This window comes from Eulemur rufifrons, chromosome 7 (assembly GCF_041146395.1).
Source record: "Eulemur rufifrons isolate Redbay chromosome 7, OSU_ERuf_1, whole genome shotgun sequence".
Taxonomy (NCBI): domain Eukaryota; kingdom Metazoa; phylum Chordata; class Mammalia; order Primates; family Lemuridae; genus Eulemur; species Eulemur rufifrons.
Window position 1 is genome coordinate 57,584,433 of NC_090989.1, and position 18,478 is coordinate 57,602,910.

At 38.0% G+C, this 18,478-nt stretch overlaps 1 protein-coding gene across 1 annotated transcript in view; it reads right to left on the reverse strand.

The window, feature by feature from the left end:
• Nucleotides 1–2,137: 2,137 nt before the first annotated feature.
• Nucleotides 2,138–18,478, reverse strand: part of CCDC191 (coiled-coil domain containing 191) — an 83,904-nt gene continuing 67,563 nt past the window's right edge. The window contains exons 14-17 of the mRNA XM_069472633.1: nucleotides 16,722–16,865; nucleotides 14,601–14,753; nucleotides 13,558–13,703; nucleotides 2,138–2,481 (exon numbers count right to left, since the gene is read on the reverse strand). Of these exons, the coding sequence (XP_069328734.1) occupies nucleotides 2,328–2,481; nucleotides 13,558–13,703; nucleotides 14,601–14,753; nucleotides 16,722–16,865 (597 nt within the window). The 3' untranslated portion in view covers nucleotides 2,138–2,327. The remainder of the gene's footprint in view (nucleotides 2,482–13,557; nucleotides 13,704–14,600; nucleotides 14,754–16,721; nucleotides 16,866–18,478) is intronic.

Consider the following 18,478-nt stretch of genomic DNA (forward strand, 5'->3'; position numbering starts at 1 on the left):
CTAGAAATTCATACTTAAAAGGCAAAGCTTTAAAACCAGAGCTAGTCTGTTCTAGTTATTGATGCAGCTAAAATTCTGTATTTCTTCAGATGGAGCCACTGACAAAATACCATGTTATAGAGCTTGCGAGCTCAACCTGTTGTGATCCTTTGGTCTGGGCGATTTGATGGTTAGAATTGTTAGAGCTCTTGAGCCTTTTCATTTGATTACATTTCTGGGTCTGATGTTAGACTAAAGGAAACCCAGGAATATTTATTTAATATTTAATGTAACTGGCCCAGCCAGCAGCATTAAAGTGGACTTCCAAAGCCAACCCTGGAGGCTGTGGGCTAAGCATTTTGCACTGTTTTTATACTTGTATTCCTATCCTCTTATCGCCTCAGACTCAAGACACAAGGCCTTTTAAATGGAGATTTTACAGATTACTGCCATTTATGTAAAATAATGTCCTGTGACCAAGTTGTTTAAATGGAAAATAAAGTGCTTTCTTTAAGGAAAATAGCCAGTGTTTCTTGGTGTGTCTCTTGAACTCTTTTGCTTTAAGAAAACCCTGCATTAGATCTGTGCTGCCTCTTTGGCTACCTGGATATCCCATCCTGTGGACCTGTCTCTAACCCTAAACTGTCATTTTCCTGGGGGTTATTTTTCCAGTTTTGCAGGTCAGAGATACTGCTTATTCAGGCATTATGTTAGCAGTAACATTTTAAATCGTGTTTGCATGATGGTCCAGCAAGAAACAACATGAAAATTATTTTCCTTATATCCCTTCAGAAGGGGGTAAGTAGGTAAAAAGGCTAGCTGGCCCAGTCAGAATATGGGCTGCTAAAGGCTCAATTTCTAGTTGATGCTTAAGGAGAGGCAAAAATAAGAGAAAGCTTAAGAAAGAAAACGTAAGCTTTATGGTTTTATTTAGGCCCCTGGCATGTATATACTTAAGGAATTCACCCTTCCCTACCTACAGACTTAGCATTAAAATCAAATGGGTATTTGGCTTGTTTGTGGATGCTAATATCAGCCAATATTCTGTAACTGTAATGTAGTTAAGTAAGTATAAACAGCAATTTAGATGGAAAGAGATTAAGGGAAATTACTTTTATTTTTTTTTTAGTGGCCATTAGTCTTAAAAACACTTTTGAATTTTTAGATGACAACTGTACAATCATAGTAAAGGAAAACGTGTGGGAACAGGGACATTGCAGAGGAAATAAAGTTCAATTCGGATATTTTGTCTTAGTCACACATCTTCCATGAAAAAAGGATATAAATCATTTTGCAGGTAGAGTAGCTAGATATCCCTTCTCATAAGTGTTAATACAAGACAATAACAGGAATATTCATTTGAAAAAAACCACAGAATTTTATTTTGCCAACTCAAATTTTCAACATACCGAATAATAGTAGTTACCTCAGGGCTACAAAGCACATTCTCATTTTACTGTGTGCATTTATGGACTACTTGAATTTGTTATAATAAACATGTATTTTGTAATGAAAATTTTTTTCTAGCAGGTAATTCTCTAAGACAATTCTCAGAAGAGAGCATTTTATCAGTCTTTATAGCACCTTAAAGATTAAAACATTCTTTGAATTCAAGATAGGTATCTCAATATCCAGATCAAACTAACCAGAGGACTAGAAGACAAATTGAGTATATAATCCGGCAGTTGCAATTGGGAGTGTGAACAGATGTTTTAATGACTTGCTGGGCTGTCTTTGATAGAGTTTGGAGTTTCCTTCGTGCTTATCAAGGTGCACTGAAGAGAAGTATCTTTGGTGCCCCAGTTTCTCTGAAATCAGGATAAGCTACTGCCCTCTGTGTGGAATGCCTTTTGGTCAAAAAGGACAGGGTCTGGTAGATGCCTGTCACTGCAGCTTGGGCACCAGAAGACTGACCACTCATGCTTCCTTTTGTAAGTATTCATTACTTTTTATTTCTATTTAATTAAAGTTACATTTATCAACAACTCATGTTAAGCTATGAGGACACATTTTTCTTCACAGGCTCAGGCAGGCAAACACTTGTCCTTTGTAAAGATTACTATGCTAAAAATATATAGGATACAGTTGAACAGTGGAGCTCTATACTGTCCCTTTGGATGATCCCACTGTGATAAATGCTGTAGTGAATGACCAGCAGTCCAGGAAAAAAATCAAAGAAGGAAATAAAAATTCCCCAAATAATTCTTTTGATATAAGAACTCTCTCATAGAAGATAAACCAGGTATCTGTAGGTGTGTGGGTGGGTGGAGAAAACACTAGTCTGCGTTCACGGGCACACCAAAGACTTATCTTACACAGGGGCCAATCATCTGATTGCTGATATATAACTAATAGTCACTTCTGGCTGCCCGCACTTGGAAGTCTGGAAGAATCTCAGCTACCTTCCTACGGAGCTGCTCTCGCCGTTCTTCTTTTACTCTTTCCTCTTTCATGAGTTTTGCAAACCTTTTCCACGTCCGAAATGTGATCCAGAGAATCCTCCTTTAAGAATAAAGAAGAAAAGTGAAATAACTAAGGAAAAGTTGACTTTTCATCTGAAATACATTAAAAACTTTATAAAAATAATTCTTACGTGAATAAAATATTTTGTAAAATGTGTGGAAATCACAACTGGGATTCAGACAGTGAAGTGCTATGAAGAACATAAAGCAACAAAAGCGGATGAGAGTGACTAAGAAGTTATTTTTATTTTCGATTGAATGGTCAGGGAAACTCTCTGAGGAGGTGACACATTTGAGCAAAGCACCCAGTGGCCTCTGATAATGCAGGTTGTGAGACGCGTGCCTCCACTGATCTGATCACAGCCTGTATGTTGTACCCAAGCAAGGGATCCCTCTTGCAGCCGCAGCCCTGGGAGCAAAGAAAACTGCAGGCAGAATGTGTCATCGTTACAAGCATCAAGGCCCCAGTGCATAGACTTATTTTAAAAGCCTGCTGGTAACCTCACCTCCAACAACAACAAAAAAGAACAAGTCTTGAATTTCAGTTGAGAAAAAGTACGGTAAGGTCACCTTCTGGAAACATGGTCGTGAAGGGTCGCATGTGGAAGCCGAGGGTTTCTGTGGTCACGGGGAAGCATGCAGTGGCCTCATGCAGTGGCCTTTCAGGATGTATTAGAGCCCACTCCAGCTGAACCCAAGGGCCATCAAGGTAAGCTGGAGTAGCGGCTGCCCCAGGAGGGAGTGAGACTGGAGAACAGTTTCGAGACAGTGGGAGGGTGCGGTGCGGGGGGTAAGCACAGGGCACTTCCCGGCCTGGTGCTGAGGAGCGGGAGTTTTTGAAGGAGATGTCTGAATTTTTGCCAGGCAAAGAAAAGGCTTTCTAGGAGAGGGCATGTCTTGAGTAAAGGCAAAGAGGCAAGAATAGCATGATGTGTGTGTGTGGAATTACAAGTGGAGTTACGTCGTTGAAACAAAGTACTGACTAGTTCATCTTTTTATAACTAGAGGCAGAGATGGGATTTGTTCTGGCCTTTTGACCATCTAATGAAGCCCTAGAATGCGTGTCAGTCTTCATTAATTTTATGACTGTTGGTTGTTTCATGTTTTTGATGATGTTGATTTTTGTTGGTTGAGGTACTAGTTTTAAAAAAAAGTCTCCTGGGAGTGGAACTGCTTCATTGATTTCTTCTTTTATCCATTCAGTCCACCATTGACAGCTTCCTGTGCTTGGCTGCATGGGCCACTCCCAGCCCTGGACCCTGTCTCCCACTCTTCCCTGCTGTTCACATCGTCTCTCTCCTGGCTACACTACGGTTTTCTGACTTCTACATTTTAGCTTCTACTGTTCAACCCTAATTGACATGCTCTGCCTTTGGGGGAAGTCTTCCTCCCAGCATCCTTGCCTACATTTTTCTTTCTTTGCTCTGAACTCCTAAAACATGATTATGATCACTGGTTTGGCACTTATTTAGTCTATGTACAGCTATCTTTTTAAAATAATTTTTTATTGATATGTATGTATTTTTGGGGTACATGTGATAATTTGATACATTCATATAATGTGTAAAGATCAAATTAGGGAAATTAGGATATTCATCACCTTAAATATTTATCTTTATTCTAGGAACATTCAAATTATTCTAGATATTTTAAAATGTATAATTGTTAACAATAGTCACCCTAATGATCTACAGAACACTGTCTTATTTCTTCCAACTGTATATTTATACCCATTAATCAACCTCTCTTCATCTTCCTCTCCTCCCTACCTTTCCTGGCCTCTGGCAATCACCAATGTATTATACTCTCTATCTTTATGAGGTCTCCGTTGTTAGCTCCCCCATATGAGTGAGAACATGGGATATTTGTCTTTTTGTGCTTAGCTTATTTCACTTAATGTAATGACCGCCAGTTCCATTCATGTTGCTGCAAATGACAGGATTTTATTCTTTATTGTGTATATACTACATTTTGTTTATCCATTCATCCATTGATGGGTACCTTGGTTGATTCCGTATTTTGGCTATGGTGAATAGTGCTGCAATAAACATGGAAGTGCAGATATCTCTTTGATATACCGATTTCGTTTCTTTGGGATATATACCTACTAGTGGAATTGTTGGATCATATGGGACTTCTAACTTTAGTTTTTTTTTGAGGAACTTCCATAGTGTTTTCCATAGTGAGTGCATCCTCACCAAAAGTGTACGAGGATTCCCCTTTCTCTACATACTCATCAGCATCTGCTATTCTTTTTTGGATAAAAGCAACTTTAACTAGTGTGAGGTGGTATCTCACCGTGGTTTTGATTTCCATTTCTCTGATAATTAGTGATGTTGAGCATTTTTTCATGTATCTGTTGGTCATTTATATGTCTTCTTTTGAGAAATGTCTATTCATTTTGCCCATTTTTAACTTGGATTATTTGGTGTTTTGCTATTGAGTTGTTTAACCTCCTTATATATTTTGGTTATTAATCCCTTGTCAGATGGATAATTTGCAACTATTTTCTCTCATTCTGTGGATTGTCCCTTCACTTTGTTGATTATTTCCATTGCTGTGCAGAAGCTCTTTAGCTTGATGTAATCCATTAGTCTATTTTTGCTTTTGTTGCCTATGCTTTTTGAGATCTTCCACACAAAAAAATCTTTGACTAGACAATGTCCTGGAAGGTGTCCCCAATGTTTTCTTCCAGTAGTTTCATAGTTTCAGGTCTTAGATTTAAGTCTTTAATCCGTTTTGATTTGATTTTTGTATATGGTGAGATATAGGAGTCTAGTTTCATTCTTCTGCATATGGATATCCAGTATTGCCAGCACCACTTATTGAGTAGACTGTGCTTTCCCCATTGCATGCCATTAGTCCCTTTGTTGAAAATGAGTTGGCTATAAGTGTATGGATTTATATGTGGATTCTCTATTCTGTTCCATTGGTCTATGAGTCTACTGTTATGCCAATACCATGTTTATTTGATTACCAGAGCTTTGTAGTATATTTTGAAGTCATATAGTATTGTGCCTCGAGCTTTTTTTTTTTTTTTTCGCTTGGGATTGCTTTGGCTAGTCAGTCTTTTGTGGTTCCATATAAATTTTAGGATTAAATTTTCTATTTCTGTGAAGAATGTCGTTGGTATTTTGATAAGGATTTCGTTGAATCTGTAAATTGCTTTGGGTAGTATTATCATTTTAACAATATTAATTCTTCCAGTCCATGAGCATGGAATATCTTTCCATTTTTTTGTGTCCTCTTCAATTTCTTTAATCAATGTTTTATAGTTTTCCTTATATAGATCTTTCACTTCTTTGGTTAAAATTTATTCCAAGGTATTTTATATTCTTGTGCCTATTATAAATGGGATTGCTTTCTTGATTTCTTTTTCAGATTATTCTGTTGGCATCTATAAATGCTACTGATTTTTGTATGTTGATTTTGTATCCTGCAACTTTACTGAATTCCTTTATCAGTTCTAACAGTTTTTTGGTGGAGTCTTTAGGTTTTCTAAATATAAGATCATGTCATCTGTGAACAAGGCTTAATTTGGCTTCTTCCTTTTTAAATTTGGATTCCTTTTTTTTTTTCCCTCTTGACTAACTACTCTGGCTAGGATTCCTAGTATTATGTTGAATAAAAGTGGTGAAAGTGGGCATTCTTGTCTTGCTCCAGCTCTTAGAGGAAAGGTTGTCAATTGTTCCCTGTTCACAATGATGTTCACTGTGGGTTTGTCATATATGGCCTTTATTATTTTGAGGTATGTTCCTTCTATACCCAGTTTGTTGAGGGTTTTTATTGTGAAAGGATGTTGAATTTTATTGACAGCTTTTTTGGCATCTGTTAATATGGTTTTTGGTTTTGGCTCCATTAATGTAATGTATCATATTTATTGATTTGAATATGTTGAACCATCTTTGGATCCCTGGGATGAATCTCACTGGATCGTGGTGAATAACTTATTCAATGTGTTGTTGAATTTGGTTCGCTGGTATTTTGTTGAGGACTTTTGCATCTATGTTCATCGGTGATATTGGCCTGTAGTTTTCTTTTTTTGTTGTGTCCTTGTGTCTGATTTTGGTATTAGGGTAATGCTGGCCTTACAGAATGAGTTTGGAAGTATTCCCTCCTCTTTAATTTCATCAATGTTTTTGAACATTTTGAGTAAAGTTGGTATTAGTTCTTTAAATATTTGGTAGAATTCAGCAGTAAAGTCATCAGGTCCTGGACTTTTCTTTGATGGAAGACTTTAGTTATCACAGCTTTGATCTCATTACTTGTTATTGGTTTTTTGGGGTTTTCTGTTCTTTCATGGTTCAATACTGGTAGGCTATATGTGTCCAGTAGTTTACCCATTTCTTCTAGGTTTTCCAGTTTGTTGGTATATAGTGTTATTCATATTAGTATCTAATGAGTCTTTGTATTTCTGTGGTCTCAGCTGTTATGTCTCCTTTTCATTTCTGATTTTAGGTCTTCTTTCTTTTTTTCTTAGATTTTGCTTATCTTTTCAAAAAACCAACTTTTGTTTCATGGATTTTCTGTATTTTTTTAGTCTAAATTTCATTTATTTCGGCTCTGATCTTTATTATTAATATTTCTTTCCTTCCAGTAATTTTATGTTTAGTTTGTTCTTTTCTGGTTCCTTGAGGTACATCATTAGGTTGCTTATTTGAAGCTTTTCCTTTTTTTTTTTTTTTTTTGAGACAAAGTCTCACTGTGTCACACAGGCTGGAATGCAGTGGCCTGATCTTCTCTCTCTATAACCTCGACCTCCTGGGCTGAAGGCATCCTCTAATCTCAGCATCCTGAGTAGCTGGGACTATGGCATGTGCCACCATGCCCATCTAATGTTTGGTAAAAGAAATGTTTATGGAGATGGGGGGGCCTTGCTGTGTTGCTCAGGCTGGTTTCAAACCCTGGCCTCAAGAAATCCTCCCTCTTCAGCCTTCTAAAGTGCTAGAATTACAGGTGTGAACCACTGTGCCTGGCCTCAGCCTTTTTGATATAGGTGCTTATGGTATAAATTTCTCTTTTAGGGCTGCTTTTGCCATCTAAGATTTTGGTATGTTGTATTTCCATTTTCATTTGTTTTAAGCAATTTTAAAATTTCCTTCTTAATTTCTTCATTGACCCATTGGTTGTTCAGGAGCATGTTGTTTAATTTCCTTCTGTTTGTGTATTTTCTGAGGTTTCTCTTGTTATTAATATCTAGTGTTATTCCATTGTGGTCAGAAAAGATACTAGATATGATTTCTACTTTTTGAATTTGTTGAGACTTGTTTTGTGGCCTCGGATATAGTCTATTCTGGAGAATGTTCCATGTGCCGATGAAAAAGAATGTGCATTCTGCATCAGTTGGGTAAAATGTTCTGTTACTATCAGTTAGACCTATTTTGTCTAGTGTGTGGTTTAACTCTGATGTTTCTTTGTTGATTTTCTGCCTGGATGATCTGTCCATTACTGAGAGTGGATGTTGAAGTCCCCCACAATTATTGTATTGCAGCATATCTCTCCCTTTAGATCTATTAAAGCTTGCTTTATATACTTGGGTGCTCTGGTGTTGGTATAGATATTTATAATTGTTATATACTCTTGCTGAACTGACCCCTTTATCATTATATAGTGGCCTTCTTTATTTCTTTTTGTAGTCTTTGACTTGTAGTCTATTTTATCTATGTATAGCTATTCCTACTTTTTGGTTTCCACTTTCATGGAATATCTTTTTCCATCCCTTCTCTTTCAGTCTATATGTGTCTTTATAGGTGAATTGGATTTCTTATAGGAACCATATAGTTGGATCTTGTTTCTTTATCCATCCAGCCACTTTGTGTCTTTTAACTGGAGAATTGAGTCCATTTACATTCACTATTATTGAATAAGTAAGGACTTACTACTGCCATTTTATTGCTTATTTTCTGGTTATTTTGTAACTCTTCCTTTCTTTTTGTCTTCCTTTGTTGTTATTTTCTCCGGTAGTATGTTTTAATTTGTTGCTTTTATTTTTAGTGTACTATAGGTTGTGATTATCATGAGGGTTACAAAAATCATCTTATAGACATAAGTTATTTTAAAGGGGGTGACAACTTATCTTAGATCACACACAAAAAATAGAAACAAAGACAAAACAAAAAAAACCCTCTGTACTTCAACTTCATCCCCACACTTTTGACTTTTTGTTGTCTCAATACACATATTTTTTGTATTGACTATCTCTTAACAGGTTGCTGTAGCTATTAGCGTTTTTGATAGATTTGTCTTTGGGGCTTCATACTAGTGATATCAGTGGATTGTACACCACCAATTACAATTTTAGAGTATTCTGGGTTTGTCCATGTACTTAATTTTACCAGTGGGCTTTATATCTTCATATATTTTCTGTTTGCATGTTGGCATTTCTTTTCTTTCAGACTGAAGAACTCCCGTTAGCACTTCTTGTAAGATGGATCGGGTTGTGGTAAATTTTCTCAGCTTTTGTTTGTTTGGGAAAGACTTTTATCTCCTCTTCATATTTAAAGGATAGCTTTGCTGGATATAATGTTCTTGGATGGCAGTTCTTTTCCTTTCAGCACTTTGAAAATGTTGTCTCACCTGCTCCTGGACTGTATGGTTTCCTTTGAGAAGTCTGTTGCCAGATGAGTTAAAGCTCCTTTATATATCATTTGCTTCTTTTCTCTTGCTACTTTTAGGATCCTCTCTTTGTCCCTGACCTTTGACAGTGTTGTTATTACATGCCTTGGGGTAGTCTTATTTGGGTTGAGTCTGGTGTTCCCTGACCTTCCTGTACCTGGATATTTATATCTGTCTCAAGTTTTGGAAAGTTTTCTGTTATTATTTGCTTGAATAAGCTTTTTACCCCTTGTTCTTGCTCAACTCCTTCTTGAACACCAATGATTCTTTTGTTCTAATTTGTTCTTTCGAGGTAATTGTCTCTATCTTGTAGGTCATCTTCCTCCCTTTTCATTCTTTTTTCTCCTCTGTGTATTTTCAAGTAAACTGTCTTTGAGATTGCCGAATGTTTACTCTGATTGATCTAGTCTGCTATTGAGAGTGTCTAATGATTTTTCAGTTCAGCAGATGTACTTCTCAGTTCCAACATTTTTTTTTAAATTATTTTAATCTCTTAAATTTCTCTGATAAATTTCTGAATTGCTTTTCTATGTTATCTTAGAGATCACTGAGTTTCATTTTTAAAACTTCTGTTTTGAATTCTTTGTCAGAGAGCTCACATGTTGCTGCTTCATTAGGGTTATTCACTGGTTCCTTACTTTGTATTTTTGGGGAGGTCATGGTTCCCTGTTTGATATTGTTTCTTATGGATGTATGTCTATGTCTTTGCATTGAAGTGTTGGTTATTTCTTCCAGTCTTCTCTCTCTGGCTTGTTTTTTATTGGATATATTTGCTTACAGATTCTTTGTAATTTGCCTATTTTGTTCCCCCTCTCCCCACCAATAGATTGCAGCCTCCTTTTGGGCACTATATGGTGCCTTAAGCCTAGGTTTGCCTTAGCTGTAGTAAACAGAGTGCTGCCCATCCCTAATGGGAGAGATCCCCAAAAGGATATCCCAGTAGTGTGGGATGGCTGGCTTAGGGTTTGTGCCCAGTGGACCTGTGGAATCAACCTGCTATAGTGTGGTACTGCTGAACAGCCACTATGATTTGGCATCTCCTTTGCTAAGTTACATAGCAGAATTTTCAGGGCTAGGGATAGTAGTCCTGTCTCCCTACTTTGTCTCTGGCTGTCCTTAGGGATATTTTTCCCTTTAGGCACTTGTGATGCTTCCTATAAGGTTGAGGCAGGGACAGGTCTCCTGCTAGGGAGCCCAAGATGCTGGGGAAGCTGGTTGTCCACCTTTATCTCACTCTTCCAATGTAGAAACTATGAGTTGGGGGAAATTTTTCCATGCACTTTGTGCTAGGCAGATTGGGGGTTGGGGTGCTGTGGATATGGAAGTCTGATTCTCTTACCATCTGCTCAGAGTTTTTTTCATTTCTCTGTGGCCCCAGGAACTGTCTCATCCACATATTTGAGTCCTGGCATATTGCTGGTGATAATCTCAGTGCTACATATTTGTTTTGGGTTTGCTGTGATGGGGAGTGAAGCCAGATTGCTTCTATACCACCATTCTGGAACCAGAAACCTGTATGTATGTACATATGTATATATGTATCTCTCTGATATGTTTTCTGCCAAATCATGCGAGCCAGGCATCATGTTATTAGGTATTTTTTATGCTTGGCAAATATGTCATGATAAATGTGAGTCTATTGTATAATAAATATGATTTAAGTCACCAAGATAAGGGTTATTAACCTGGGGTCCACAAACTCCTTGACATTTTGTGTAAACTTGTACGTGATGTGTATGTGTGCATTTTCTGGGGTCCAGGTCAGTGATTTTCATTACTACCTACTTCATGGTGGTACTGTGGTTAAGGACCACCACAACAAGCAATATCAGAAATACTGATCCAGCTGAGATTGAGACAAGTGCATAACCAAGCTCTGTCTGTCTGCAAAACTGCAAAATAACTGCTGATAACAAGAGACTGGTGACATCTGTTAGTCCCACCATTTATAAATGCCAGATTTATAAAATTATGTAGAAGTGATATAGATATATAAAATTAAACTTCATGTTCTTAGGTGGGAATCATCTTTCTAAATATTATTGCAATTTAAAGGTCAGGCCTAAGACCAACAGACATCTCGCCTTTCTTCCCTTTTACCAACAGCTCTTCTATACAGCAAGAAGACAATGTTTTAGAGTCATTTCATTCATATAAAATTGAGTAATAACTTTGAATATCAATTTTTTAATGTTAAAGGTTTTAAAGGTCCTGTGACTTTAAATATTATGGCCTCCTGCAATAAAATCCATCTATTCATTCATTTACCAAATACTTACTGCAAACCTATGTATTAAGCACTGTCATGCAGTGAGAACACAAGTACTGAGCAAGATGTGGCACTTCCACTCTATTGAAAGGGACAGATAATAAACATGTAAACAGTTTACAGAGAGCCTTAAGTGCTGAGGAGGAAATAGGGCAGGTTAATGGATAGACAGTGATGGAGTTAGTTAGGGTGGTCAGGGAGGGGACATTTGAGCAGAGAGCTGCATGATGAGAAGATCAGGTCAAGTGAAAGCTTTGAAGCATGAGTGAGCTTTGTTGCCTGAAGAACATTATAGGAGGCCAGTGGGGCTGGAACATGGTAAACAAGAAGCAAAATGGGAAGAGATGAAGTCACAACAATGCTTTTATGTCAAGTAGACACTGGCTGAGAATTTCTTTCTCGCTGACTGCATGGATTCCTGTATTGATTTCATAACTTCAAACTCTAAATAGGACCACTACCTTACTATTATATTTTATGGTTTACAAATAAGGGTGAATTAGAAAAATGGGGAGAAAGACTGAGGCAGCAAGAAGACAGTGTTTTAGAGTCAGAAAACCTGGTTTGGAGGCCAGGGAACTGCCATTTGTTATTTGCGTACCTTAGGCAATTCACCTACCCATTTGTAGCTTGTTTCTTTGCCTGAAAATGGAAATCATGACATCTGTCCGCCACCCCCACTACACTGCAAACAGACAAGATGGTTTGTGTGAAAGCCCCAAATGAATCTCTAAGCCTGTATACAGTGGCTGAGAGACAGAAAAAGGACAATTAATAACACATTCCCAAAGACACTAAGCCAAAAAAGTATTAGCTATTATTTTGGGATAAGCAGTGCATTTAGTGAGTTACTATGTTACCTCATTTTGTCTTCAAAATAACTCCTTAAGATGGGTTCTTTTGTCATCCTCATTTTATAAAAGAGGAACGGGGATTTCAAAACGTTAAATTATTTCTCCAGAGTACACAGATATTGAGTCCTAACTTCAAACTCTAGAGCGCAAGCATTTTATTCAAAGGGAAGTCCTCTGAATACCCTCACTTGTTGCATATTTATTTTAGACAAAACTATAATCAACTTAGCTGTTTTCCCAGCCCACTGATTTCCAGTTACTATAAATGAAACAAAGACGAGCAGGTTTTGGTGGAGGTGGGCACCCTAGTGGCAGTAAGATGGGAAAACAATTATAAGGAACAGAGACACACACACAGACACACACACACACACACACACACACACAGGTGCGCGCACATATACACAAATGAAAACAAAGCAACCAAAAATGAATCTGAGGGTAGTGAGAAAAGGGGCACTTTTCTACATGTACACAACAGTCTGAGAACCTGGAGGCATCACTGAATATGCCCACTGCATTAACTGATGCTCATAAAGAATGACACCAAAAAAGAATAGATCGTTTGTTTAGTCTCAAAGGGAAGTGCATAATGAAATTAAGAACATTTCTGTTCAAAATGCTTAAAATTAGAACTTACTTATATGGAATACCTTATTTCCCAAAGACACGGGATTAAATAAGACATGTTGTATTTTAAATATTAATATAGCCTAAGAATGATTCCATATATATAAAGTTCCAACCAGGCAAAACCAAACTATAGCACTGAAGGCTGCACGCTTAGGAGGTAAAAGTAAAAAGAATAGGAGGGAGGTGTCCATTGTAAATGTCAGGAGAGTAGTTTATCTTTAGGAGAGACCTGTGATTGGGAAGGAGCCAGGGGTCAGCAATGTTTTACGTTTTCACCTCACTGGTGACATGGGTGTCTACTTTATAGTAATTCATTACGCTGTATTTGTATGATTTAAGCACTTTTCCATATTTGTATAATATTTCACAATAAATGTTCAAAAAGAATTTGAACATAAAAAGTGAAACTGTATGACTAATAAAGAACATAGTACATTTGCTTAAGTGTGTTTCACATCTTTCACGTCATTTTAGTCTCTTGCCAGCCCCTGTGAGGGAAAGAGGGCAGGCCTCTTCCTCCTCCTCATTTAAAAGATGGGGATCCTGGAGTCCCAGGGGGCTTGCTATCTTGTCTTCACTCGTGTGCTCAGTGGGTGAGCCGAGACTCCCACTCCTGCCCGGTGTCTCTGAGTGCCCTGCTCTCCTGGCCTCGACCCCTTCTTTTCAGACACATTCCAGAAGCAGAATATATTGTTGAGCAATTGTGAAGTCAGAGAGTGAATTTTCATGGAGATCAAAACCTCACCTGTCGCTGTGCTCTGCCGCAGTCTTGTGCTTGCTCTGATAATCGATCTTTGCCTCCCTTGCCATGTTAAACCAGGCCCTGAAAATCTTCTTCTGAAGAAAATGTACACAAAGTTTTCTTACTTCTTCCTCCAGATGAGTCAGGTGCTGGGGATGAGGACAGGAATAGAAGTGAGACAAATATCTTCAGTGGACAAAGAATTAGAGCAAATAAACAGTACAAATAAGACAGAATTGAAACAGAAACAAAACAGGAACAAAGGACACTATAGGAATAAAGAGGAAAGAATAACATAGCAGCCAAGACAATATCCTCTGCAATGTATTATAAAAATAACAACAGAACCAGTTACAAGATTGAAGGGGTAGGTTTCTAATAAAATCACTCGAGCACTGTGAGACAAGAAACAAGAAATAAGAAATGAGGCCGGGCATGGTGGCTCACGCCTGTAATCCTAGCACTCTGGGAGGCCGAGGCGGGTGGATCGCTCGAAGTCAAGAGTTCGAGACCAGCCTGAGCAAGAACGAGACCCCCATCTTTACTAAAAATAGAAAGAAATTATCTGGCCAATTAAAAAATATATATAGAAAAAATTAGCCGGGCATGGTGGCACATGCCTGTAGTCCCAGCTACTCGGGAGACTGAGGCAGTAGGATTGCTTAAGCCCAGGAGTTTGAGGTTGCTGTGAGCTAGGCTGACGCCACGGCACTCACTCTAGCCAGGGCAACAAAGCGACACTGTCTCAGGAAAAAAAAAAAAAAAAAAACCCCCACAAGAAATGAGTATAATAACAAGAGCTGATGTAATGATATGTTACAGTTTATATACACACACACTCTGTGCAAAAAGAAATGTGCTTAAGAATTTATACTAACAAAATCGATTTGAGATTTTCAAATTTATTTCAAAGCAATGAATTGGACTGTCTACTCCTTTGTTCTTGAAAAAACATAATGACCATGGAAATTCTAGATTCCATTTAGTTTTCTTTCATAGGATTGAGCAATCAGATGTATTTAAAGCACCTTCCCCTGTGGCCTTACCTGTAGCCAGCTCTGGATGACTCTCCTAAGCAATATTTGGGAAAAAAATTGATCAGCCTGGGCCGTCTTCCTAGCCAGACTTTCCTGACTATACTGGAACCAGGTCAGCAGGCATTTCCTCTGTAAGGCCAAAGAGTGATGTTCTTCTGCCACCTGGACAATTTTTTAAATGAGAAAAGGAAATTATTCCTTAAATGTTATATCATTTAAAGAAACACACATTACCTTGGTGGATAATGCTGTAAACCACATTTAGGCAGTTACTAGAGAAGAATAATTTTAAGATACATATAGCTTATGTCATAAAAGCTCTAATGACACTATCATATGGAGGTTATAGATTCACATCATACATGGCTTCTCAATGCTGACTCCCTGAAGATCAAGGTGACTGGCTGGTTATGGAAATGGAATAAACAGCCTCCAAAGCCATCACTTCATGTCCACTGAATTTTGCAGTGGGTGGCTGGCAGCACTCTCAGTTTGCTTTCCTGGAGCTTAGATGGCAACCCCATAACAAACCTTTCTGTATTACGTACTTAACCACTGTCTAATTGAGGAAATGCCAATACTTTCAATTAGTTTTGTAGAATAAGCTGTCACTAGCATTGAAATTTAGACATTATCAATAAACCACAAAGCCATTTGATAGAAAACTAACATGAATATTTTAATGTCTTATCAATTTTAAAAGGCTCAGAGTATCATTCTATCAAAATAAACAGACAACAGAGTTTATAGATTTTTAAAAGTACTGTTGTATTCTTTTAAGAGGCAGCGGGAAAACCCTTCCTTCTTAGTCCTCTCCAAACTATCACACATTTTTCTAAGCCTTGTCTAGACATCTGGCACTGTGAATGTGACTGATACAAGTGAGTCTCTCGGCAGTCATTCTTATTGGCCAAAATGACCACCTCAGGAGGTCTCTGTGGCACCGGAGAGTTATGCCTGTCCTGATTCATCCAGCCTGGGAGCCAAAAGCCAGGCTATCATTTGATCTGTTTTAAACTTCTTGATCATTTAGTTGAATGCCCTTTTCTACGCACTGGATAAATTTGTTAGGGAAATTACATAAATTTCAGTGGTGTTTGATTTCATATATCTCTGTGTGATAGAGTGGATTACTGTTCCCTGTAATAGAATTCTACACCCATATCATTTCCTTGTGCCTCCATCCCTGGACTGGATGGAGCTGCCTTCTCCCTTCAATGATACTGAGCTTGGCCCTCTGACTTGCTTTGACCAGTGGAATGTCACTGGACACAATATAAGCAGAGGTTTCATATGGGTTTACATAATTTGTTTTGGCCTTTTGTACCTCTGACAATTGCCAGGTGAAAAACATGCCCTGAGTAGCTGCTAGAACCAGAATGAGAGGCTTGCAGGGGACACCCAAACCCAATCTACAACTGGTCCACAGACATGTGCATGAGAAATAAATATTTGAGTTTAAGTCGCTGATATTGGAAGGTGTTTGTTATGCAACTTTATCATAGCAGAAATCTAACCATACCTTATGGTAATAACATTTTTCTTTCCTAAACTCTGCTAAAATTGAGAGAAGCCTCTATTCTGCTTACCTTGGAGCTCTCTAATCAAAAATGTACTCTAGATTTTTCCAACCTGTTCAATTACAAGTCTTTCTCTACCTTAGAAGACCGTTTTTTTTTTTTTTTTTTTTGAGACAGAGTCTCACTCAGCTGCTCTGACTAGACTACAGTGGCACAATCTAGCTCACTGCAACCTCCAACTCCTGGGCTCAAGCAGTCCTCCTGCCTCAGCCTCCTGAGTAGCTGGGACTACAGGTGTGCACCACCATGCCTGGCTAACTTTTTCTGTTTTTAGTAGAGATGGGGCCTTGCTCTTGCTCAGGCTGGTCTCGAACTACTGACCTCAAGTGATCCTCCCACCTCAGCCTCCTAGGGTGCTAGGATTACAGTCGTGAGCTGCTGTTCCTGGCCCCAAATCTAAACTCTTATCCAAAACAAATAAATATACACATTGAATTCATTTATCTTTCTGGCATTAAATCACCAAACTCCCCCAAAGCCTAACTGGGCATTTATCATATTTGGAAAAGCCCATTTTCTAATTTTGGGGGGTAGCAGTGTGACACTGTACCTGCATGTTTTGCTTGCTTTGCATTCTCAATCTCTTCCAAGGCTCTAGACCTTTTTTTCTTAGCAAGACCTTTTTATAGTGTTCTTTGGCTACTGCTTCCAGCTGCTGGTTCCTCTTAATTCTCTTCTGCTTCTCTAGTTCTTTCTGGGAAAAATAAAGAAGTAAAATGCCATGACCAAATAGCTCATGAGTGTGATTTCAATAAAAAGCTAATGACTTTAATTTGAACATGTAACTACTAAACAGTATGTTAATCATGATAACAGAGCTCTGGAACATTAAAAAAGAAAAGGAAACAGTTCTGCTAAGAGGATTAGGAGAAGTTGGTCATGAGTCCTTCAGGAATCAGGGGTATGCATATTCTTGGGTTTATTCAGTATTGTTCACATAAATGACTCACCTCTCACCAGGTTACTAAAAAGTAAAACATCGATTTAGGAGAGTGATCAGGAGTTTTTCCTCTTTATGAAAAACCCAGCAATGCAGCCCCTTCATTTAAATTATGGGAGATTAGACATAAATAACCCTATTCAGATGTAAAGATCTTCCATTAAGAGTCTAGAAAAATATTCTTACTACTGAGCTGTTTTCTTTTTAAGTGATGAACAATAGGTTGAGAGGCAAGATAAAAGTATTTGATCATCATTAAGCAGCCCTCCCCCCTGAGGAGGAGAAAGATTATCCCTGGCGGTGCACTGAGAAAAGACACCCCGTGCCCCTCAAAGAACTGCATCCTGAGGAGTGTGCCTGAGAAAGATGACAGAGACTTAATGGTCTACCTTACAGGTATCATTATTTCTTTTTTCTCTTTTAATAAAACTAGCCTATAAGAAAGGTGAGAAAGGAAAAAAAACCTACCTAAAAATGGTGAGTGGTGGCAAGTGACACCTGCTGTGAAAGATACAAGAGCAACAAAGACTGCAGACTGCCTTCACAGTTGTCATCTTTGCGGTATAAATGCAAAAACATTTAATTTAAGCTTATTTTTCTTTGCTCCCCATAATTTCTTGTCAGGAAAAGGGCAGTAGTGAATTGTCTGGTTCTGAAAAGCTAGTGTGCCTGAGCCTCCTGTGAGGAAAACATTACAGAGACAGCACTGGAATATCGCTAACATGGAAGGGAGAATTGCTCTGATCTTCCTATGCAAACTACCTATTTCTGTACAAATTCCTAAAAATGAAATGTCCATATTCTCTAAAGCAGTAAACCCAAATAAACCTTATAATCTTTACTTTAGGAACTTGAGGTACTTGTGAATGAAACAGCCAGAAAAAGAAATTATTCACAACAATTTTCTCATGAGTAGTAATAGGAAGCTGAGGGTTCAGTGAAAAGGAAAACAGAGAAACTGACCATTTCCACATCCACTGAAATGTCCCTGTGGCATAAAGGCAGCAGCTGCAACTTGCAGACAGAAGTCTACCCCAGACAATAACCCTTTGGAAAAGCCCTCAAGCTTGGCCAAAAGAACCTGTTCACATGTGCATATAAGTCATGGTGTAACTGTCCTCCGAGAATTATAACTCTATGGCTATGTTCTGGGCTCCCCAAAAAATTATCTTCAGACTTTAAAAAAAATCTACATTTACATGGAAAATTATAAAGAAAAACATTTACTAAGAGTTCTGTTTGAGTCAGAATTTTGTATTCTTACACAGTGATTTAATTCCTCCCTCAATTAAGGATTCCTCAATAGAGCTGGTTGTATTTCATCACTATCACATTTCCCATTCCCTTTTATATAAAATATCTATAAT